The sequence below is a fragment of the Nilaparvata lugens genome, chromosome X (assembly GCF_014356525.2).
Source record: "Nilaparvata lugens isolate BPH chromosome X, ASM1435652v1, whole genome shotgun sequence".
Lineage (NCBI taxonomy): Eukaryota > Metazoa > Arthropoda > Insecta > Hemiptera > Delphacidae > Nilaparvata > Nilaparvata lugens.
Window position 1 is genome coordinate 5189125 of NC_052518.1, and position 23073 is coordinate 5212197.

A 23073-nucleotide genomic window follows, 5' to 3' on the forward strand; every position below is an offset into this window, starting at 1 on the left:
TCAGGACACTATTTACAGTGAGGTCCATGTTATAATGGCAGTGGAGAAAGATAGAACAGCGTTGCCGATTCTCTGCCTTGCATAGAGGACAGCTGATACCGTCATATCTGATGTAATATCAACTGTTCATTCTCATTAAATCCTCCTTCTACATCCATGACCAGTTAACTGGATCGATGGCGTCAAAAAAGCAAGATGACAGGTCAAACTATATTGTTCTTGTATGCATCAAAATACTCATTGACTGAGCAGAATGGGTTTCTTTTCAGCCAGATCTCAACTCTGTTTTTAAAGAATAGAATATTCAGAATTGATTAGAATATTCATTTTATCCAACAATAATACAGAAAATTTCCATACAGTTGAATTACGCCAGGAAGATTTACAGTCAAAAAACTCTATAAAAGATCATTCACACGGCAAGTTATTATGTAAATCATACATTAAAATTACATTGGTATACATAAATAACATTGAAACACACTACATTCCATTTAAAAATTCATCAATACTATAGTAACTCTTATCAACTAAGAACTCAAATAAGTCTGTTTTAAAGGTCGGATTTAAATGAGTTGGCAGCCTATTCAATAATTTCACACCAATATAACTGGGCTTTTTCTTATAAAGAGAAAGTCTATGATACTGAACACTGATATTATTTCTATACCTAGTATTATGATGGTGAACATCTGAATTTTTTGTGAAGTTATTTATATTTTTTCCCAGTAACATAATTACTTTATAAATGAAAATACAAGGAACTTTGAGAACTGAAAGATTTCTGAATGCATCTCGGCAAGTGTGGTTAAAGGCTAAACCTGCTAAGTATCTTATTGCCCTTTTCTGCAAAATAAATATTTTTTCATGTTCTGCAAAGTTGTAGCTCCCCAAAGTTCAATGCCATAAGAAATGTGTGAATAAATCAATGCAAAATATAGGACTCTTCCCGTCTCTAGGGGTACTTAGCGTATGATGTTTCGCAGGACAAATAAATTAGTAAAGGCAATACACTGCAGGTTCGTCACACTAGCAGGCAGGTCATTGTACAGGCGCAGTGCAAATATTGGGAAGGAGTCCTTCCTATTTTTGGTTGTGCAGCGCGGTATGTCAATGTCCAATCTCCTCCTTGTAGCATACACATGATGATCAGCCCTCAGCACATGACTGCCCTCGGGGTCCTTAACATGCAGCAGACTAGACAATATTGTAAGCAACATGAGAACCTCCACCAAATATGTAACGGGGGAAAGAAAACTATATATGTAATTACGATAAAGATAGACTGAAACTATAACCATCAGATTGGGTGGGTGTAAAGATAAAATCAAAGGTGAACAGTTATTATAAAATTTAATGAAACTTTATCATATATTTACATTTAAACAATCAAGATTACTTTATTATAAGAAAAAATATTAAAATGAAATTAATGGGGAATCTACTTGCTTGCTGCTAAAGATACAATCTTTATGTCTATGATTAGTAGTTATTCCGAATTTTTTTTTAGTAATTCAGAAATTTCAAATTCTTTATTCAAAAAAAAATAATTAAACAATCAAATGCATTCCAAAAATCAAATACAATATTGTTTCCTAATTTCTAATATGTGTTCCCCATAGGCTACCCTGTGTGGGGACACTTGAATATATATAATAAATATTTATATACAAATTTAAATATATAATGAAGAACATAATAATTGAATATGGTATTATATTGAAATAAATCAATATGTCAATATTTATAATCATTCTTGCACACATTCATACGCACACATATTCACATATGCGCACACATTCATACGCACACACATGCGCACACACACACACACACACACACTTACACAAAACTTAGAACTATGTACGGAGTGGTTGCTGTTTTTTTTCATATTTAGTTCAATTTTATTCATAGTTAACGTTTCGTTTTTTTTTCAAAGTGCTGATGTAATTAGACCATAAATGAATGCGTTTTGAAGAAAGAGACAGTGATTAATTAACAAAGAAAACTCAAAAAGGATAACACCTACCTTTTGAAGATGGCTACCCCCTTTGGCATTCCCTAGTTGAAACGCGACGTTAATTATTAGTTAAAAATCAAAATAAAACTGATCTAGTGAAATGGGTCCAGATCCCGTCTTATTCAATAATACAATTCTCTTTAAAATGCCCGAACTGCGACAGGAAAACTGTATTGTAAAACAAGAGCAAAATCTATCCTTTTCACCAGAACAGCCGGACTTTACTCACAGTCCTAACGAACGAACTCTGCCTCCAAAAGCTAAATTTTGGGTATTAATATAAACTCAGTCAATGCCAAACATGAAAGCCATCTCAAGTACATATTTGTATCTGTCGCACAAACGCACGTTTGTTATTAAAAACAGAGAGAAGCTAATGTTAATATTGACAACAAATAAAATAAAACAATCTTTCTGTCGATGACAAAAGATTGTTCAAAGACAAAATACTGTTCATTGAACTTTTAATTTAAAAACTTTAAAATCCTGATCAATATGAAATAAATATATGATTCATATATATGACCAGGTGACAGTGTGTATTGGTTGAAGACCGTAAGGATGCCCAGTTCAATGAAGATAGGCCCACAGTGTACACGATTCCCTGCTGAGGTGCTCACTCAAAATTCTTTCTTCTGGAGCATCAGCACACTCTTGCAGCCCGCCGCATGCCCCCACAGCAAGAGTCCATACAGCAGATTGGAATGGAAAAGGGCAAAGTATACCATCACCAGATCTTCTCTGCTGAGAAGGGCTCTGAGTCTATGCACCCAGCCTGGTGCAAACTCCATCAATGTGGCCTGCCCATGTCACTTTGGAGTCAATGACAAATCCCAGCAGTTTAACCACTGATTTATGAGCAGCAAGGCTACGAAGTCCACACACTAGTTGCTGGGTTTGGAATGATCAGTTATATTCCACAAGAAAACGTATTTTGTGGATTGATAATTTTCCTACTTTGTTAAAAACGATCTGGCAACGTCGCGGAGCTAGAAAGTATAACGCTATCAGCTTTGTCGAATGATAGACAACGATAGCAACATGTTAATCAAATGCTGTCATTGTAAAGGTGCGTACAGATATACGCGCCGCGAACATGAACAATAAACTTTTAATCAGCTGACTATATCTGTATTTTTACAGAAACGGTAAGATACAGATATAAAAAGCTTGGCATCAGCTGATTAAAAGTAAATTGCTCATGTTCGCGGCGCGTATATCATGTACGCACCTTATTGTAGACCTCACTACAGCATTGGGCTTATTCCAAATTAAAAGTAGGTCCAGACATCCAAACTTGTCGATTTTAACATACAAACGAAATTAAATCGATTGATATGGAATAAATGTGGAATATTTTGGTGGTGATTTTGAGTTCTTAATTTAGAATCCAAATGTGACTGGAATACAAAAAATTGATCAGGTCTAGTTCGATCAAGTAATAAAAAATCACAAGCATAAGTAATTAAAGCAGATTCTCTTCTCCGCACACAGTCACTGTAGCCAATCATTCTCTGTATTATTATTACTGTTGTTCAAAAATGTATGTATCATTGAAGAGGAAATAAATCGAAATAAGATTACTCAGTCTACAAATAACCTAATTTTTCCTGTTTTAATTACAGCGATGATGCAAACGATCTATCAATGCCACCTAGTAATGTTTTTCCGTGTCATATGTGGTCTTCACAAGGACTTATGAAGAAAGGGTCAGTAAGGAATAATGGTGATGTCCTCAAAAGATCCAGAGTACAAAGTAATGTGTAAGTAGAAAAATTAATTATTTCCAATTTTACATCCAAACAGTCGTAATTCATGTAGAAACTGTCTCCTCAAACTTGATTTGCACACAACAGTGATAGTGAATAATGAAAATATAATTGCCATCAGATATAATGGTATAATTCATATTCAATCGGCCGGGCTGAGTGTGAATAATCCAATTAGAACTCTTGGGAATTGTTATTTATTTATTATTAATAAGTGACAGTTTATTTTCACTGTCACTGTTGTGTGTGAACCCCGCTGTATACAGGGTTAGTACTTACACACTGGGCAGACAGAAGTTTTTATATGCAAGCTGTGCTAAGTTCGGTTACTTTTTGACATCTTTAATCAGCTGTTCCTGCTTTACAGATGTCTTAAACCTTTATAGGGATTTGTTGACCGAGCGAAGTGAGGTCTAAGATTCAAGTCGACGGTTTGGCATTTCTCTTGATGTTTAAATGTTTGAATGTTTATATGTTGCGCATTTATGGCGAAACGCGGTAATAGATTTCCATGAAATTTGATAGGTATGTTCCTTTTTTAATTGCGCGTCGACGTATATACAAGGTTTTTGGAAATTTTGCATTTCAAGGATAGTATACAAGGAAAAACGAGCCTCCTTCATACGCCAACATTAGAGTAAAAATCAGACTATAGTTATTCATCATAAATCAGCTGACAAGTGATTACACAGATGTGTGGAGAAGCCAGTCTATTGCTGTATTTCCATAAGGTCTATAGTTTCAATCAGGTACTTGTGGATGAGGATACTGCGTGATGTCTACTGTTCACAGAACTACTAGTTTATTAAAATATGAGTCTTGTAATAAGGAAAATAAAATTTGAAAGTTCACTTCTAAAGCTGGGTTTTCGTTTGTGCGTAAATGCCAACGTCGACCACGACAGGGAGACAATCTCACATTGGGTAGATTTCAATTTGTCTACATAACCTAAAAGATTATGTTTTAATGGGGCAGGTTGAGCTTATACTTTTTATACTTTTAAATGGCAATATGTTGATATTATTAGAAATGTTTAATTCTTTAATAATAAAGACAAATAATGGAAAGTTATTCGATCAGCCTTTCTAGCACACTTGAAATTTGGACAATATGAATGTCAACAATGCTTGTCGTCGTCGACTGCGGAAATTTACGCACAAACGAAAATGCACCTTAAAACTGTTTTCACAAGCTTTGTGATATTCCAGCGGTATGGAAAATTAGGTTAGGCTATGTAAATATACAAGTACTGAAGAGAATCCTTTTTTTCCCAATATTATTTTCAGTTGTGGTATAATTCAAGGTGGGTTAGAAAACATCTATGTTTGATAGGTGATTCGTCTGAAACACAACAATAACAGACTGTTAATTGACTACAAAAATAATCTCCTCTATTGTCATCGATTCTTTTAAAATTACAAAGATCCACTCACAATTAATTATTAATCAACACTAACAGATTTTGTATGTAAGATGCTAGACATTTAGCAATTTCATATGTTTTGTATCTTTTTCCACTGTCATGATAACGTGTACCTCACTATAATTTTAACTATACCGTAGCTTGATAATTCATAATCTGTTCTTGGCAATAAAATTTTTATCTAGTTCGCTCCTTGAAAGCTTCTCAATTTTTTATATAATATACAAGCTATACTTGATACCATAATCAGGGCTGAATACTGTGAGACGAGTGTGTTCGCGTTCATCAAGATTTCAAATACTCATGGACAGATGAATTCTTGGGCCAGAGATGAAGAAATCTTTTATACGGAGCTTTCAAATGGCTTGATATGTTGCATTTGTATAAATGTAACGTATAACACCTGCATGTAATGCAATTGTTTAAAGAAATTGTTGAAATCGACGTTTTTCTTCATATCTTGCTTTATAAGATGAAGAGAATGATCATGTCTCAACTATAATCATATAGGCTACTAACTGCATGTTATTGATATTGATATATTATTCATTATTAATTCTGATGAAGCATTTTAATAGGTCTACTTGATTTTTCAGTTATACAAAATAACTAGTACCCTTGAAATATTTCTTATAAATTATAGACGACTAGTTTCGACATTTATAACATTCTCAAGTGTTCCGTTTTCAAATAATAAATTTGAAATATCATGAAACTAGTCGTGTATAATTTGAAAGAAAGATTTCAAGGAGACTAGTTATTTTCTATAATTATTATAATAAATCCAATAGAATAAAATTAATGAATAAGAATAATTCCACTATTATTAATTATCAGCTATACAAACTTCTTTTTTAGATATTTTTATTATGAATTTAAGAAGCGTAGAAGGAAATCTGATTAAAAATCTGGCATTAAAAAAACATGGTGGGCTATCTCTATGCTCAAGCTGAATTGCACCTTAGACCAGTTATAGAATAGACACGCTGGGAAGTCTAGCCTCTGAAGGCAACATCTACTGCCATATCACCATATCGTGACGTCAGCATCGGATAGAAAACAATGTAAACAAACTCTGAAGAAAAGTTTTCTATCCGATACTGACGTCACGATATGGTGATCTGGCCGTAGATGTTGGCTTCAGAGGCTAGACTTCCCAGCGTGTCTATTCTATAACTGGTCTAAGAAATGCTCTTATGTGTTTTTCATTGGTAGCATCTCCTCAAGATTCCACACGCTGTTATTGTAAAGTTATTACATTAATAACTGACTTTTTCTCATTAGTGGATATGTTTTCTCTGGTGTGGACGCAAACTTATCCTCACCACAAATAGGTGATATCCAAATTCAAGTAGCTTGGCAGCTTGACTCCGTAATAACTAATGAGTCGAGCACCAAAGAATACATGAAAAACAGGATCCAAGCAGGGTGGCAAAAGTGGAGATCACTGACTGGGGTGCTCTGTGACTCAAAAATGCCTGTTCGCATCAAGGGGAATATATCAAGAGAGCAGTTCGTCCCGCCCTTCTGTATGCTGCGGAATGTTGGCGAGGAACAGGAGATGCACTGTACAGAGATGCGACTGCTTAGGCTATGTACACATGATAGCGTCGCACTGCGCGGTTTGAGACGCGCGTCCGACCGCGCGGTGCGATATACAATGGAGATAATGGCAGCGTCCACATGCACCACTCACTCAAATGTGGACGCGCCGCGCACTGCGCCGCCCAGACTTTCAACCTGAACCGCGCGGCGACAACGCAGTTCCCAGTACACTACAGTCAGTTGGACTGTACACATGAGAGCAGTGATCTAGTTCACTTGTTTTGTGTAGTGATTTTACAGCAACTCTGTTCAGTGTGCAGCCATGGAAATGAACAATTTTGACACAGAATTGTTTATAGAAGAAGTAAAAAGTCGACATGTCATATGGGATATGGCGAGTCCTGATTACAAGAACAGAACAAGAACTTGATGCCAAGTCGTCTTTTACGATCTCCAACAACTCGTCAAAAGATGATATCGACATTCGCAAATAGTTAAAAATTTGGGTTCGTATTTCCTCAAGTTAGGGTAAAGTGTCACAAAAGCACCATGCGTTAATCTATCGGTCAAAATAGGGTGAACCCAAAAGTTTCTTTGCCCTCGTTTTCTCGCTTTATATCTACGATACACAAGCCACATACATGTTACCTCTTCAACTTCCATTGCTAAACTGGAGGTGGACGTCGCGTATAAAACGCTCGCATGTGTACAACTGCAGAATTTTGAACGCGCGTCGCACCGCGCGGTGCGACGCTACCATGTGTACATAGCTTTAGGTGGGCTGGAGGTGTGACCCTGATGGATAAGGTTCGCAATGAATTCAAGGTTGCACCAATACAGGAAGATCTGCTAGAGTCGATTTGGATGGTTTGGCCATGTGATGCGACCGCATGACTAAAAGGGCGATAATCAGCACCGCTGAGATCAACAGGCCGAGGTCACCTCCCCCCCCCCTCCCTACGACTTGGGCGAGCACAATATGTATCAATATGAAGACGATGGGCGTAAATCTGGAAATGACAAAAGCCAGAGAATATTGGTGCAAGTTGATTAGGAGAGCCGACCCAAATGAGATGGGAAAAGGGTGGGATGATAATAATAATATCGTGTGACCTGTCTGGTGTCAGAGTTTTCAGGTCGCAACTGATCAATTTCAGGGCCTCTGACATGACCTAACGACTGATTTTCAGGCAGCCGGGACCGACTGAATGATAATGGGTAGATACGTTTTTCATTGGTATCATCTCCTCAAGATTTCACTAGCTGTTAAGATATATTTATTATATTAATAAATGCATTTTTGAATTTTGTTTCAGTTATGAACTTTCTCAAGATCTTCTAGACAAACAGATTGAACTGCTTGAAAGAAAGTACGGAGGTGTGAAAGCGCGCAATGCAGCTCTTACAATACAGCGAGCTTTCCGACATTACACCTTGCTTAAGAAGTTTGCAGCGATTACGGCAATGGCCAAGGCTGAGAAAAGGCTGAGTAGACGTCTGGTGGGATTTGCCGAAGATGAATCATCGAATAGTGCGGGCACTGGAGCAAGTGAAACCCCCCCGCAACACCATCCCATGCCGGTGCGGTCCATGTCCATGAGAGAGAGGGAACGTGCACCCCCAACCACCACTCCTCTCAACAGTTCGTCCTCTCTCTCTCGTTCCCATTCTGGACGCTGTGATCTCACCTATTACTGTGAATATTCGCCTCAAGATATCTTCACTGAAATCAACAAGGTATTATTTATTCGCATATTTTATATTTTTTCTAAAGGTACAATTCCTTAAGGCTGTGCAAAGGCTAAAAATGAACTTTATACTCGTGATATTTTTCCAAGTTTTTCGATTTGTATATCATCAAGCTATCAAAATGAAAAAGTTTTCTCAGGAAAACATTTTTTTTCTGATCATTACTTTTTGAGATATGAGCGCCTAAAGTTGAAATTTTTGGGACAGAACATTTCAAATTCGGTACATGAGATTTAGAGGATAGATTTTTCATGGTATTGTTTATCTAGTAAAACAAAAATTTTCTGAAAATATCAATTTTTGGAAAAGTTATTCAATTTACTAAAAATAACTTTTAGTTGAGTTATTTTTGGTAAATTGAATATTGATCAACAATACCATGAAGAATCCATCTTCAAAATCGCATGGATTTATATCGTACCGAATTTGAAATGTTCTGTCCCAAAAACTTTAACTTTAGGCGCTCATATCTCAAAAAGTAATGATCAGAAAAAATGTGGTGTGGTACACTCACACAACTTTCCTTGCTCATTGACCTATAAGCCTCATTAACGAGGATAATTTAGGTAATAACATTATGCCGATTGGCGGCTAAATAATTAAAACTACGATTATACTATTGTGATTGTGTTCAGAGTAAATTTTCCTTTGTTTTAATTATGAAATTTGAGGATTTTTTAAAAGTTGTCAAAACAGCTGTTCTACAAATAAAATATCGACATGTGTTCTTTTGAATAAACTGCTCTACCTACCTACCTCATGCACGAGAAGGAGGTTACAAAGTAAATTTCTCAAGGATGGGGTGGACCCCCTGTTAATTTCTCAGGGAGGAGACTCATGCCAGTTAATAGAGCTGATATATAACTATACAGGGTATGAATTTGAAAAAAATAGGTCAAGTCATTTTTGAGAAAATCGTGATAGAAATTTAACAAAATTCATTCTTCTCAGGATTATTACGGAGCTCCTGCAATTTTCCCAGAAATGAGACTCATGTCAGTTGATAGGGCTTATAAATAGCTATCTAGGGTATAAATTTGAAGAAAATCGTTAGAGCCGTTTTCGAGAAAACCGTGAAAAACATGGTTTTTTAGCCATTATCCGCCATTTTGAATTGAATTTTATTGAATTCCTTATTATTAAAATCCTCATGGTATAAGGACCTTAAGTTTAAAATTTCAAGTCAATCGGTTAATTAGGAATGGAGTTATCGTGTTCACAGAGAGACACACACACATATACACACACACACACACACACACACACACACACACACCCAAAAATCATGTTTTTGGACTCAGGGGACCTTGAAACGTATAGAAAACATGAAATTAGGGTACCTTAATTTTTTTGGAAAGCAATACTTTCCTTACTTATGGTAATAGGGCAAGGAAAGTAATGAAACGTATAGAAAACATGAAATTAGGGTACCTTAAATTTTTTTGGAAAACAATACTTTCCTTACCTATGGTAATAGGGCAAGGTAAGTAAAAAATGTTTTCCTGAGAAAACTTTTTATTTTGATAGCTTGATGATATACTAATAGAAAAACTTTGAAAAATATCACGAGTAAAAAGTTTATTTTTAGCCTTTGCACAGCCTTAAGCTACGTTTACACTATGTTGCTGGAGAGATTATACAAAATTTGAACTACATATAGCTCTGTCAGCTACATATAGCTCTGCTAGATGTACCTCTGCTGTAAGTAGAGTTAACCCTAATTTTATGTAGCAGAGCTATATGTAGCTCTGCTATAATTAACTTTGATGCTATTACTTGTAGCAGAGCTACATATAATTTGTAATAAACCAGTATCCATCAGTTCCCAGCAAGGTAGTTCTTGCAGCAGCCGCTGCTTTCGCCGCAGCTACTGTGATATTTCAGCACAGAGAAGAGAAAAAAGATATTGGATAATCTTGTCTCTATTCCAGTCGAATTCACTCTCCATCATCGCACAATAATATATAAATCAAAAAGAAATGCTCGAAATGCTCAGTAGCCTACTAGCACTCTGACAACAAATGAGTACAGTATATTATCTGGTGTAAATCCAGGAGGCACTAAACAGCTGCAAACAGCAGTAAACAGCTGCGGCAGCCCTCCTTCAAGGACAGAGTACTACATCTAGCTCTGCTATAAACAAAAATTGGCATGTAGCAGAGTTACATATAAGTAGACAGAGCTACAGTATATCCGGTGTAAACCCAGCATGCACTAAACAGCTGCGGCAGCCCTCCTTCAAGGACAGAGCAGCTACATCTAGCTCTGCTATAAACAAAAATTGACTTGTAGCAGAGCTACATATAGCTCAGATTCTCTTTGATGTTTACCGAAAATTTTGGATAGCTCATTTTCTGCTATATAGCTGAGAAAATAGGCTTAAAACTACTATATAGCAGATCTTCAGTGTCACTTTTTGAACTTGTAGCAGACCTCTGCTACATAGTATCATAGAGAAACAATAACGTAAGCTATTTTTTCTCTATGATAGTATAGACCTAGCTTTAGAGGCGTGTGAGGCTATAAGGAGGAAGCTCGTGACGCATCGTTACAGTGGTTACAAGTAGGGATGGGTATCGATACATCGATGTTTCAACATCAAACATCGATGTTTTTCACTTATCGATGGTTTTACCTCGACATCGGTCATCCGATGTTTTTCCCAACTAAAATGAATTTTTCATTTAGGCTCTCTGTATTTTTATGTGAGACTGTTGGATACTCTTGTAGATTTACATAACTTCTGTAGCTCTTGTCAAGGTTAGATACTCATTTAGAATTAAATAAGAGGTCGGATTCTTCGTTTCTTAGGAAGAAACAGTTTTTTCTTATTACAAGTGCTTTCCTCAACATACGTTTAACACCAATTAATCTAGCTCTGGAATAGAAGTCCTCGTATTGTAAGGAGTGTAGATATCCATATAAAAAAACTTTAATCATTTCCATTACCTAAATAAAACTATCAGGTATTGGATGAATACGATATGAGTAACAATGATTGCTAAAATTAGCTTAGGATGAAATTCCAGACAGAATCTTCAAGGATATCCCGAGAGGTTTCTGACTTAACAATGAAGATGACAAATCTTGTAAACTACCTATAATAGTGTTGATGTATCTTTCTAGTCACAACCTGACTTATTATACTAATTATTCGAGAGACTGTTACTTGAATACCACAAGTCCAAAATTGCTGTAATTCCAGTTAGTAACTGTTAAAATATTGGAACAATAGCTCCAGATAAAATTGTAGTCACTTTAGAAGTTTTTTTGTACTATTAAGTATTTCGAAATTATAAAAAATATACCAATGAATCAATCAACTTCCAAAATAATTGAATTATATCTATACAAAATAATAGACTAATACTCTGTAAGCTTATTAACAGAAGTGTTGTGGGTTCAATCAAATTGATTTCGCCCCGTTTTATCATTTTTATCAAGAAAAGCGTAAAGTATCATATACTTTACATTGTATCATTTTCACTTTATTAATACTAATAAAAATCTATTCATTCATCGTTTCTGATGCTTTTGAGTATTTATTTTTTCAAAATTAATTAATTTTGAGATAAAAATTTCTAAGTGAAAAAAAGAAAATGGTAGCTATAAGGATAACCGCTGAGTTTTGGACACTTCAAATACGACATTTGTAGTCTCCTATCATCCAGGAACAATACCCTAGAATGTTCGACACTACTTCTGAATACTCTGTATAATAGTCTCCGTAGTATCACCCGCAAATGTACGGCGATGCGTCGATGTTTAAAACATCGATGTTTACTGTTCGATGTTTTTCACTTATCGATGTTAAGGTGAAAAAAAACATCGATGTTTTGTCTTTCGATACCCATCCCTAGTTACAAGTTACAATTCTCACGGCTGGAGCACATAACCTATAAACTCATAAGATTCCATGACTCATTATTTTTCTATGTTGAATGAACGTTTTGAAGCAAGATGAAATAGATGCGTTGACTACTGTATTGCTTTTACGATTCATATCTTATGATTCATCGAATCTGATGAATTTATAGTTTATGTGCTCCAGCCCTCGGCTGTAACGACGCTTCTTGAGCTTCCTGCTTATAGTGTCGACAAGTCTGCGCGTCTGGAACGGCACGTCTCTAAGGAATTACACCTTAAGGGAACACAAATGATTCAAACTTTATTCCAATCCATATTATAATATTCAATATATCTTCACTGAAATCTGAAAGGTATCTTTCATTCGCATATTTCTATATTTCTAAGCAAACATGAATTTAAAAATATAAAGAAAATAAAAATCTCAGTATCCTTTTTTTAAAATATTTTATCACAACATGTTTCGGTCATTTATGCCATTACTGAGATTTTTATTTTCTTTATATTTATATTACAAGTAGCCCTATACAGGAAAGAGATAAATGAATTTAAAACTATAAATTGAAACATTTCAAAGTCATATTCGAATATTCAAGGTATCTTCACTGAAATCTACAAGGTGTCATTTATTAGCTTTCAACTACGATTGCAAAATATTCAATTCAATTTATTTTGCGCTTGAAAGATTATTGTATTGTATAACTTGAATCGCATGTTATTACACTAAAATAGCTTTATAGAATGAGAAATTAAATCATACTTAGGGCGAGATCATACGTATTAGGGCTTTTTTCCGGCGTTTTCAGAGTCGGCAGGATAGGAAGCTCTCCGATTGGCTGATTAGGTTGGCGCCTGAAAAAACGTCTAATATGTTCTCGCCCTAAAATAATAACCTTCACATGTGCTTTGCTTGGAGATTGGGATTTGGGCGTAAGGGTGGTTAGGAAAGGAAATACTTATATCTGCATGATACGGGTGTGGCATTATCTCCTTCAATCTCTTGCTTTTAGTTGCTAAGATTATTTCAGATATTTCATTTGAATCCTGACGAGTTGCAGGTTTTTAAAGTTTTCTTGGTCGGTTAAACATGAGATGAAAATGATTATTGATATAAGTATTTTAGAACTTAGGGCCGGTTTCCGAGCTCGGGATCTATAAGTTCTCGACTTATAGAGTCCAGGACTAAAATAAGCTCTCTGGTCTAAATTGGCTTTCTGAGTCACGATTTTATCTTGTAAACTCCGGGGTCTATCGAGTTCTCGACTTATTTGAGTCCAGGACTTTAACGCAGTAAATATGAGGGAAATTCACAATATTTTGCTTTTGTATTGTTGGCATTATAGCAAAACGGAAACAGCTGATTGCAGCGGGATAATTCAAATGAGCATGCTCTCCAAACTATTTTGTAAAAATACGTTTCGATTTCTTTGTAGGCCTATTCAAAGCAAAACCTTTGAAAGGTGAATGAATAAACATTCCATTTTACGTTATGCTATTATCGATCATTAATCCTAACCAGTGATTTTAGAATAAAAATTTCATTAGGCTATTGAGTTTGAAAACTTATTTGTTTTGAAAAAAAACTGGAATAATAATTTATTATTGTTTTATTATTATTAATATGTTGAATATGACATTGATTAATAACATTCAGATTGGAATATAAATTCCAAGGCAATCCTTGTATTATTTTTCTTGAACATTTTTAGGTTATGTCACATTCATCGTAAAATAAGGTTAGTTTTTTACGCATATTCTGATACAATTTTATTGCAAAATAAACTTGCAAACTATAAATTATGAATTTAGATGGACTAATCCAAATAATTTAGGTATTCCATGACATCTATTTGGCTTTTCATCTACTCCAAAACAATAACTGAATTGTGTTTGCTCAGTTAAGTCTAGAACTTAAATTTGAATCCTACCCCAGTCGAGGGTTTAAAATTACGCTGTTTTAAGTTCTGGACTTAACGATTTTTGATAAATCCTCGACTCGGAAAGAGGCGAGAATCTAATTCAAGTCCTGGACTTATAAGCCCTTCACTCAGAAAGCGAAATTGTATACTCCAGGGTCTTACGTGATCTCTAAACTCCAGGGTCTATTCAAGTCCTCAACTACGTTAACGCTCTGACTCGGAAAGCCAATTTTCTGACTCCAGCTGTTTAAAGTGTAGAACTTAGCTAAATCCCGAGCTCGGAAACCGCCCCTTAGTGTCTAATCGCTCTTGGAACACATACTATCTTCAAGGGGAGTAAAAGTTTATTTCGATTTACGGTTGAAAGAATTTTTAGCGAATGTTTGGATGGTTGTAACTGGAAATATGTCATTACAGCCATCTCGCTCTACACCTTTACTATCGACCTGCTATAGCGATTCACCACCAGATGGTAATGATTCAGATGGCCTCCACAGGGACAGTTTGCAGGTAAACTTGCTTCCTTCTGCCTGTTCTTGTTAATTCGTATTGACTTTGCTTTGTCATTGTTTTTGTTATTTAGCACCTCCACATCCAAAAAACCTTTCTCAATAGAGAAAACATAGCATAAAAGATATCCGGTATATCTACGGTATACGATACCGGTATGTCTTTAAGGTATTTAATTGAATGAAAACGACTAAGAAATTGTCAAAAAACCACAGATTTATCGATACTTAGAAAGACCAGTTTCGGTTATTACTAAATCTTACCCGGTCTAAGTATCAATAAATCTGTGGTTTTTTGACAATTTCATAATCTTTTTCATTCAATATGAATAATTACCACAATATCAACTTCTCAACTACACAAAAAGTATTAAAGGTTAGGTTAGGCATTTATGTTCCAAATTTCACTGTGAACTCAAGCTGCTAGTCCACGTAGTTCTTTTTGGTGAAGCTATGTGACGCTGGTAGTTTCTAATTTTGTGCCGTTCTTTCACTCTCACCCCATCAAAACAGCAATAATAGAAAGTGGTCGACAGTTATCAGCTTGAGATGGCAAAAAATCCGCTTGAAATTTGTAACATAAGCGACCTATACCATGGAATATCTTCTTATGCTATCTTTAGTCTATGGTTTTACGTAGTATATTTTGATTTTATTTCGTAGTAGTTGATTTTGATTAGTGTGTTCTAAAGCTGGATTCGCTCACAACAGTGAAAATATGATTCCAATAAGTTTTAATGGGATTATTCATAGTCGCTCGACCGGGCTGAATGGGAATAGTCCAATCAGAACTCGCTAATTATTATTCATTATATATTATAACCAAGGACAACGAGGACTTTAGGATTTTAGGATTAAGGTTTTTATCAATAATAAAATTACACAGAAAAACATTTGATGGATTTCAGGCAATTTTACCCATAATTACACACTTTTCATATTCAATGGTAACTGTAGGAAAAACTCAATGTGAAATACGTGCGCAAAGTTCCTCTGCTGCACTCAACAAACCATTCCGCCCTCGCCTACGGCTCGGGCGTAAACGTTTCTTTCGGTGCAGCAAACTGTCACTTTGCGCACTAGTTGCACAAATAACTATTTCACTGTTGTCTGCGGATCAAGCTCAATCTTACCAGAGAATTGTAAAAACTTGTCTTAGGCTCAACTCACTCTTACGAGAATCATGTCGAGAAGAGACTGGACTCTAGTGGAGAGCATGTGTTTCCAAATGGTGACACTCAGACCAGTCGATTCTAGTCTCCACGACGTCACCATTTGGAAATACATGCTCTCGACTAGAGTCCAGTCTCTTCTCGACCTGAGTCGCGTAAGTGTGAGTTGAGCCTTAGTGTTTCATGTACTCAATTTCTCTTGTTTCTTTGCTTCTATAATTTCATCAATTTCGCTTGTATTTCGTTCTAGCCAATCGTTAGTACACCATTCTAGCTTTCTTTTGGGTCCAAAAATAGTTGAACGATTAGGTAGAAAGATAAATTTCACTTTTTTATTTCTTCTATGCATTAATTTTACTATAACACACCCACTACTTTCAAATGTGGCAGTGGCACATAACCTATTAGCTACATTTGGACTTTTCTATGCTTGAATTAGAATTAGGACCGTTTTGGGATTAAGCAAATTTGTGTAATTTTGAATGATTTTATAAATGCTTAATTATTCACCATAGTGATTTACCTTATAGTATCATAGAGAAACAATAGCATAAGTAGATATCCCATGGTATAGGGCGTTTATGTCGCAACTTTTACTGTTATCTCAAACCGATTACTGTCGATTTTTACTGTTTTGACCGGGTAAGAGTGTATGAACGGCACAATATGAGAGACTACCAGCGTCATAAAGCTTCACATGGAAGAAGTACGTGGAATATAAGCTTGGTAAAACAGTAAAAGTTGCGACATAAACGCCCTATACAATGGGATATCTACTTATGCTATTGTGTCTCTATGATAGTATTTAACTGTATTTTGAAGTGAGTCATTGCCTTAAATTTCGATTTCTCAATTTGGGTCATTGCCTCAAATAAAACTGCTATTAAGTCACGATTTACGCTCTTAATAGAATGGAGAATAGAATAGAAATGAACGTTATTCAACAAAACAATTCAAACAGTTCTCAATGTAGAAAACAAAGAAACAAATAAACAGTAAAACAAAAGTAAACAATCCATTAGGCGTGGCATTTTGCCGTCAGCCGAAGTTAAGCCGAACTTGATAATTAAAATACTTAACTCTTGAGACAAAGAAAAACTTTCATAAATATTATACAATATAGTAATAATAAAAAATAATATATAAAATTGGCTTGGTTTGCGATTGATAACAAAACAGACTGTCTTTGGAAGAATAGATTTTAAATGTCAAATATTGAACTCTCACCTGATTCACATGAGGATAGAGAAAAAATAAATAAAATACACTTATCTAATTAATATTACTTTTATATGTGATGGATGCTCGGTAGTAGTATGCACGACCAAAGATTCATATTTATAAAACAAATACGCTCTTAATACAAATTATGGTTTGCCAATTCACTTTTTAGAAAAGATTTTAATTTATTTCAAACACATTTTACAATTATTACTCCGATTTACATTCAGTGGAGTCCGTCCGTTTTACTCGAAGTTTGATGTAGAACTGTTTGACAATATCACTCTACTAGCTAATCACAACTATGCTGACTGAACATATACAATATAGCCTGGTACAATATAGTGATTGTTTGCTGTTTTCAATAGTTATTATAAAAATTATAAAACTTGCATGTATAATATTGGGTTCAATTAACATAAATACATTCCAATTAACCTATACATATGCTACCGCTAACGTCAGTTATGGTTAGGCACGCATGTGAATTGGTTCAGTAGAATGGTCAGGGTCCCTGCCAAGTTTTCAAAAAATAATATAGGTTTGTGAGATTGAATCTTTGACAAACTATAGTGAGGTCCACGTTATAATGGCAGTGGAGAAAGATAGGAGACCAACGTTGACGATCCTCTGTCTTGCCTTCTATAGACGGTAGCTGATAACTTACAGGTTTAATAATGTTTACGAACAGTAGACCTCGCTCATGAATACAACTTTCAATCTAATGAGAAGGGCCAGTACAGTAAAGTACAGTATATTGTGAAAATGTAGCGATGTCAACTATTATTTTATCCATTGAAAGTGCTAGAGACACTGTTTGCAGGGACACCGGACTTATCAAGGAGGTGCCTTTATATCGTCTCCATATTTACAATATAAACATAATAATTATATTACAACTTTTCTAATAATTAATTATAAGAAATCGGTCAACTGACGGAAAAATGGAAAATATGCAGTAGGCAATTTAGATGATGAATCGTCTCACAGACGATGGTGAGATGGAAAATGATTCTAAATAAGATGAGTTTGTTGGTGACAATGACATTAGGTTGCTAATGATGTTTTTCATGAAAAGTAGATTCAATGTTATGGCTTGTTATGCCTATGCAGAATGTTAATGCTCACAAATCGGTTTCCGATCTCATACCTAAAGGAAAACAAAAGACTTGACACTGTAGAGCGACACAAAAATGTATACAATAAAATAATTACTAGGGGTATTCACAATGTTGTTTTAGTCAGCTAAAGTGCTATTTGATAACTCTGGATTGTGTACGCCCCATCTAAAACCATCTGCTGTTAGCTAACTGCAGTAGCGATCCAAGCGGATAATTTGTGTAACTCAACGTTTATTATAACTCAAAAGTAGGATTATAAACATATGACGGCCGTTTTAACAGAGATAGCTAGAGTTAGAGAACTCAAACCTGCGCTATCTGCTATCTCGTCTGTTAATTTTTTTCTAACGTACCACTATAGCATTGAGTTAACACAAACTTATCAAATAGCTGGAGTTAGCGAATAGCTCGACTTAGCCAGCTAATGAATTTTCATAATTAGGATGAAATATTTTGTTAATTAATTATCAATTCTACATTGTTAAAAGACGATCTGGCAGCAGAGCAAAGCGAGAAAGAGATAGCGCTATGCACTTTGTTGAATGATAGACAAGGATAGCAATACTAATTATGACTGCCATTATAACGTGGACCGCACTATAGGTTATGTGCTACGTTTTTCAGGAAGGCGGTTTGAAAATGATGGGTGATCACATAGGTTTGTGAGATTGAAACTGGCTAACTAGGTTATGTGTTATGGTTTTTAGGAAGGATGTGTGAAAATGATGGGTGATCACAATGTTTCGAGTGATAGTTGTCACCTCTCGCAACCTCAGCGTTATTGTTCCCAAAATAACAGTCGCAGCAGAATCCCACCGGAAGTCCCCAAAAGGACATCTTCCATCTCTCTTCACTCCACTTCTCCAGCTTTAGCCAGAACTTCGGACAGTGGAAGTTTGTCCAGCGTTCAGTCTTCAGGAAGTGACACTACAATCGCCGCAGCTCACCATCCTCCTAATTGGAATAAGAAAATACAAGTCAGTTCAAACTATTTATTCTATTTCAAACTTCAATTCAGTTCAAATTATTTATTCTACAAGTGGTCCATAAGTCAGTTGACTCGCTCTTCTGTTGTTAACTATGTTCATTGTTTACCAAGTAACAATGAACACTGTCACGAATAACCATTAAACATAACCTCAAACTAAATTGTGTCAAGTGTGATGTGGGGCGATGTCAAACGAGGACACCGACAGAAGAAGACTCTACTAAAAGAACAGAAGCGACAGTGGAGGACTGCGACCCTAGAGGACTACTGGTAAAGAATCCTCAAATGTCGCCTGCGCCAGGCGACAGTTGAGGACTCTTTAATTTTTGCACAGCCCCGACAGTTGTGGACTGCGACCATAGAGGGTTCCTGATAAAGAGTCCCCAAATGTCGCCTGCGCCAGGCGACAGTTGAGGACTCTTTAATTTTTGCACAGCCCCGACAGTTGAGGACTGCGACCGTAGAGGACTTTTCAATACACAGCCCCGACATTTGAGGACTGCGACCGTAGAGGACTAGAAATCAGTCCTCAAATGTCGCGTCCCCTGTAAAGTTTAGTAAACAAACCTAAACAGTTGTGGTTTGGTTTGTAACACCAGCTGACCTTAAAAATTGCTAGCGTCAACTGACTTATGAACCACTCTGTATTTGAAACGTCAAGTCACTTAAAATTATTTATTCTATTTCAAACTTCAATTCAGTTCAAATTATTTATTTTCTTTCAATCGTCAAGTCAGTTCAAATTATTCACGTTATATAGTCAGTGGAATGATAGGACAGCAGCATAGTTGCCACATTCAAATTTTCACCGCCTTCTATAATAGATTGCTGTGATTCGAGTCATCCCAAAATAACTTATTTAATATCAATTGTTGAATCTTGTGTATAATGATCAATTATATATTAAATATATTATACTCGCCCAGAGAATATATATTTTTATGATTTATTTGAAAGTTTCTTAATTGGTTAAATATTCAGGTAGTTCATTAATTTCTTCATAGTCTATTAATGATTTTACAACGGTGCGGAGCTAGAAAAGAATGCAGTTATTTACTTTGTCTAATGACAAACAAGGATGGCATACCAATGTTGATTTTTTTTTCTGAGGGTGATACCCACATGAGCTCTAGGCTTGTGTGTAGGTAATGAGGCGGGTGATAATAATGGCTGATTTGAGTGTACCCCAGCAGAGCGTTGCTGTTGATCTTCTAGGAGTAACACTAGATAGTAGATTGGACTGGTCAGTACACATTCAAAAAATATGCTCCAGGGTCAACTCGGCTATTTTCTCTCTGCGAGTGCTCAAAAACGCATTGAGCTTCAAAGCCCTAATGGTGGTATATTACGGTTATCTTTTTCCTTTCCTCAAGTATGGCATAACCCTTTGGGGAAGATCAAAATTCTTCATCCAAGTATTTAGATCTCAGAAAAAAACATTAAGAGTTATTTTTGGTAAGCCCCCCCGATATCCCTGTCGAGAACTATTCCTGAGTAGCAGGATACTTACACTGCCGTCACTGTATATCTTGGAGATCTGTTCATACGTTCACAAAAACCTACCAAACTTCACCCGCAATAATGAAATCCACAGTTACAATACAAGGCACTCAGCCTCCCTATCAGTGGCTGCTCATAGAACCGCCATGTTTGAAAAATCTCCGCAATATATGGGCCCAAAAATATATAATATTACCTCAGGATATTAGAGACATGGCGGACTTACGAAGATTCAGAGGAATGTTAAAGAGGCTGATGCTTGAAAGGCCATACTATTCTGTGGATGAGTTTCTGCAGGAGTCATATATTATTGTTCCTTGTCTTTGATTCTTCCCAGGCCCTTGTACATAGGTAATCTTGACTAACTGCGTTTTTATATATACTGTATATATATATATATTAATATTTCATGTGACTATTGTATAATTACAGTATTTTATTAATGTATTATGATAGTTCTATATGCTCTCCTTTTGAGGCTCGGACGACATCTAGACGGTAGCCAAATTCATCCCAGACTGTTCGCAAGATGTCTTCTCGGACTGTAGCTACTGAATCAGTTATCCTGGTTTTTAGCTCCTCAATATCAAGTGTCAAGGGAGGAACATAAACACGATCTTTAACGTTGTTCCTCCCTTAGCTCTTGATATTGAGAAGCCAAAACCAGGATAACAGATGCAGTAGCTACAGTCCGAGAAGACAGACATCTTGCGAATAGTCTGGGATGAATTTGGCTACCGTCTAGATGTCGTCCGAGCCTCAAAAAGAAGGCACATGTAACAGTTATAATACATCATCATAAACGTGATACTTCTGTGAGTAATTTGATGTAAAATTGGTTTGTGTACACCATTTTCATAAATAAATATAACTGTTTGTTATTGTTATTGTTATTTCATCGTATAAAACCGCACTTGATGAGCACAGCTCAAACGGTGTACGACATGTCAAGTATATGGTTTCCCTCCATTAAGGGAAAGTTTTTCATTTTACAAAATCGTCTGGATAATTTCTGATTTCTAGGATTTCAATGAGAATTTCTCAATGAGAAGATCTCATAACATTCTCTTAATGAATACGGGCAGCATTCAGTCAGAGTATCTTTGAGAGCTGTATAAAATTTACCTAGACTGTCAACACTCTTAAGTTCGTCCGTCAAACAGTTGAAAATTTTAAGCCCAGCATAATGTGGTCCCCCCTCCAAGAGCGAAAGTCTATGAGTTGGGTACTGGAGGGTAAACATCTTATGTCTTGTGGGGTATCTGTGTGAAATGTTATCTTCCATGAATTTATGCTTATTACTGTAAACAAAAGATGCAATATCCAAAAAATAAAGGGCTGGAATTGTTAATAATTTGAGTTTTCTGAAAATTGGCCTACATGAAACCCTAGATTCGGCTCCCTCAATAACCCCGATTGCTTTCTTTTGCTTACGAAACATATTCTGAAGATTTGTTTGGTTGCTGCCCCAGAATAAGATACTGTATCTGATGTGAGACATGAAATAGCCATGATAGACCGTTAGTGCTGTTTTTCTATTTGCCACTCTAACTATTGTTTTCAAGGCAAGTTTAAAATTGGGTCATTATTTTTGAATCATCCGGTACATTGAAAAGGGAGGCCTACTTAGTTTTTTTAATTTTCATGTAAATACAAGTAGCCCTAAATAATAAATTAGACTTAAATATATTCTTATTATTCTGTACAGAATACTAATTTGAGACGATATTTTGTAGATGGAATCATCTGAAGTAAAGGAACACCCTAACAACGCTGTTTATCGAAATGATCAACACTCTTTCTACAAGGTGAACTATCTCTTTTACTAACAACTAGTTGCTTCTCAAACTAGAAGGCTTACAAGAATGCAGTGTTCATTTTTCCTGCAAATAATTTCTTGTCACTTTTATTCACTCGAATAACAAACATTTCCTCATGAAACTGTATTTTAGTGTCTCCTTCTCAATTTTTGTAAATCTTCTGAAAATCATTGCACTTGACAAGCCTACCTTGCAATATTCTTTTTATAAAGTGTATTCATCTGATACAAGATCTAAAGTGTTCTTTATTTTTGTAGGCGTACGCTTTACTATACTATCCTTTTCTCAAATTACTAACAAATTATCTTTTTTATGTTCTTCCTCTTCTCCACTGTTGCCGTTTTTATTTGTCGAGTGGTTTCCTTTCTATTGCTAAATAATAATTTACTTTCGTTCCTTCCAATGCCAGGTTTTATGCTATCTGTGTGCTTTTTAATGCTTCATTTTATC

The 23073-nt window shown here is 35.7% G+C and overlaps 1 protein-coding gene across 5 annotated transcripts in view; it reads left to right on the forward strand.

Moving 5' to 3' along the window:
* The window catches only part of LOC111060112 (IQ motif and SEC7 domain-containing protein 1), a 56203-nt gene that overhangs the window by 1550 nt on the left and 31580 nt on the right, over nucleotides 1-23073 (forward strand). For 2 of the 5 annotated variants that reach the window (XM_039442284.1, XM_039442285.1), the window contains exons 3-7: nucleotides 3646-3783; nucleotides 8074-8494; nucleotides 14710-14802; nucleotides 19023-19292; nucleotides 22540-22611. In XM_039442284.1, the coding sequence (XP_039298218.1) occupies nucleotides 3646-3783; nucleotides 8074-8494; nucleotides 14710-14802; nucleotides 19023-19292; nucleotides 22540-22611 (994 nt within the window). The remainder of the gene's footprint in view (nucleotides 1-3645; nucleotides 3784-8073; nucleotides 8495-14709; nucleotides 14803-19022; nucleotides 19293-22539; nucleotides 22612-23073) is intronic. The other 3 variants (XM_039442286.1, XM_039442287.1, XM_039442288.1) reach the window with 3 other exon arrangements.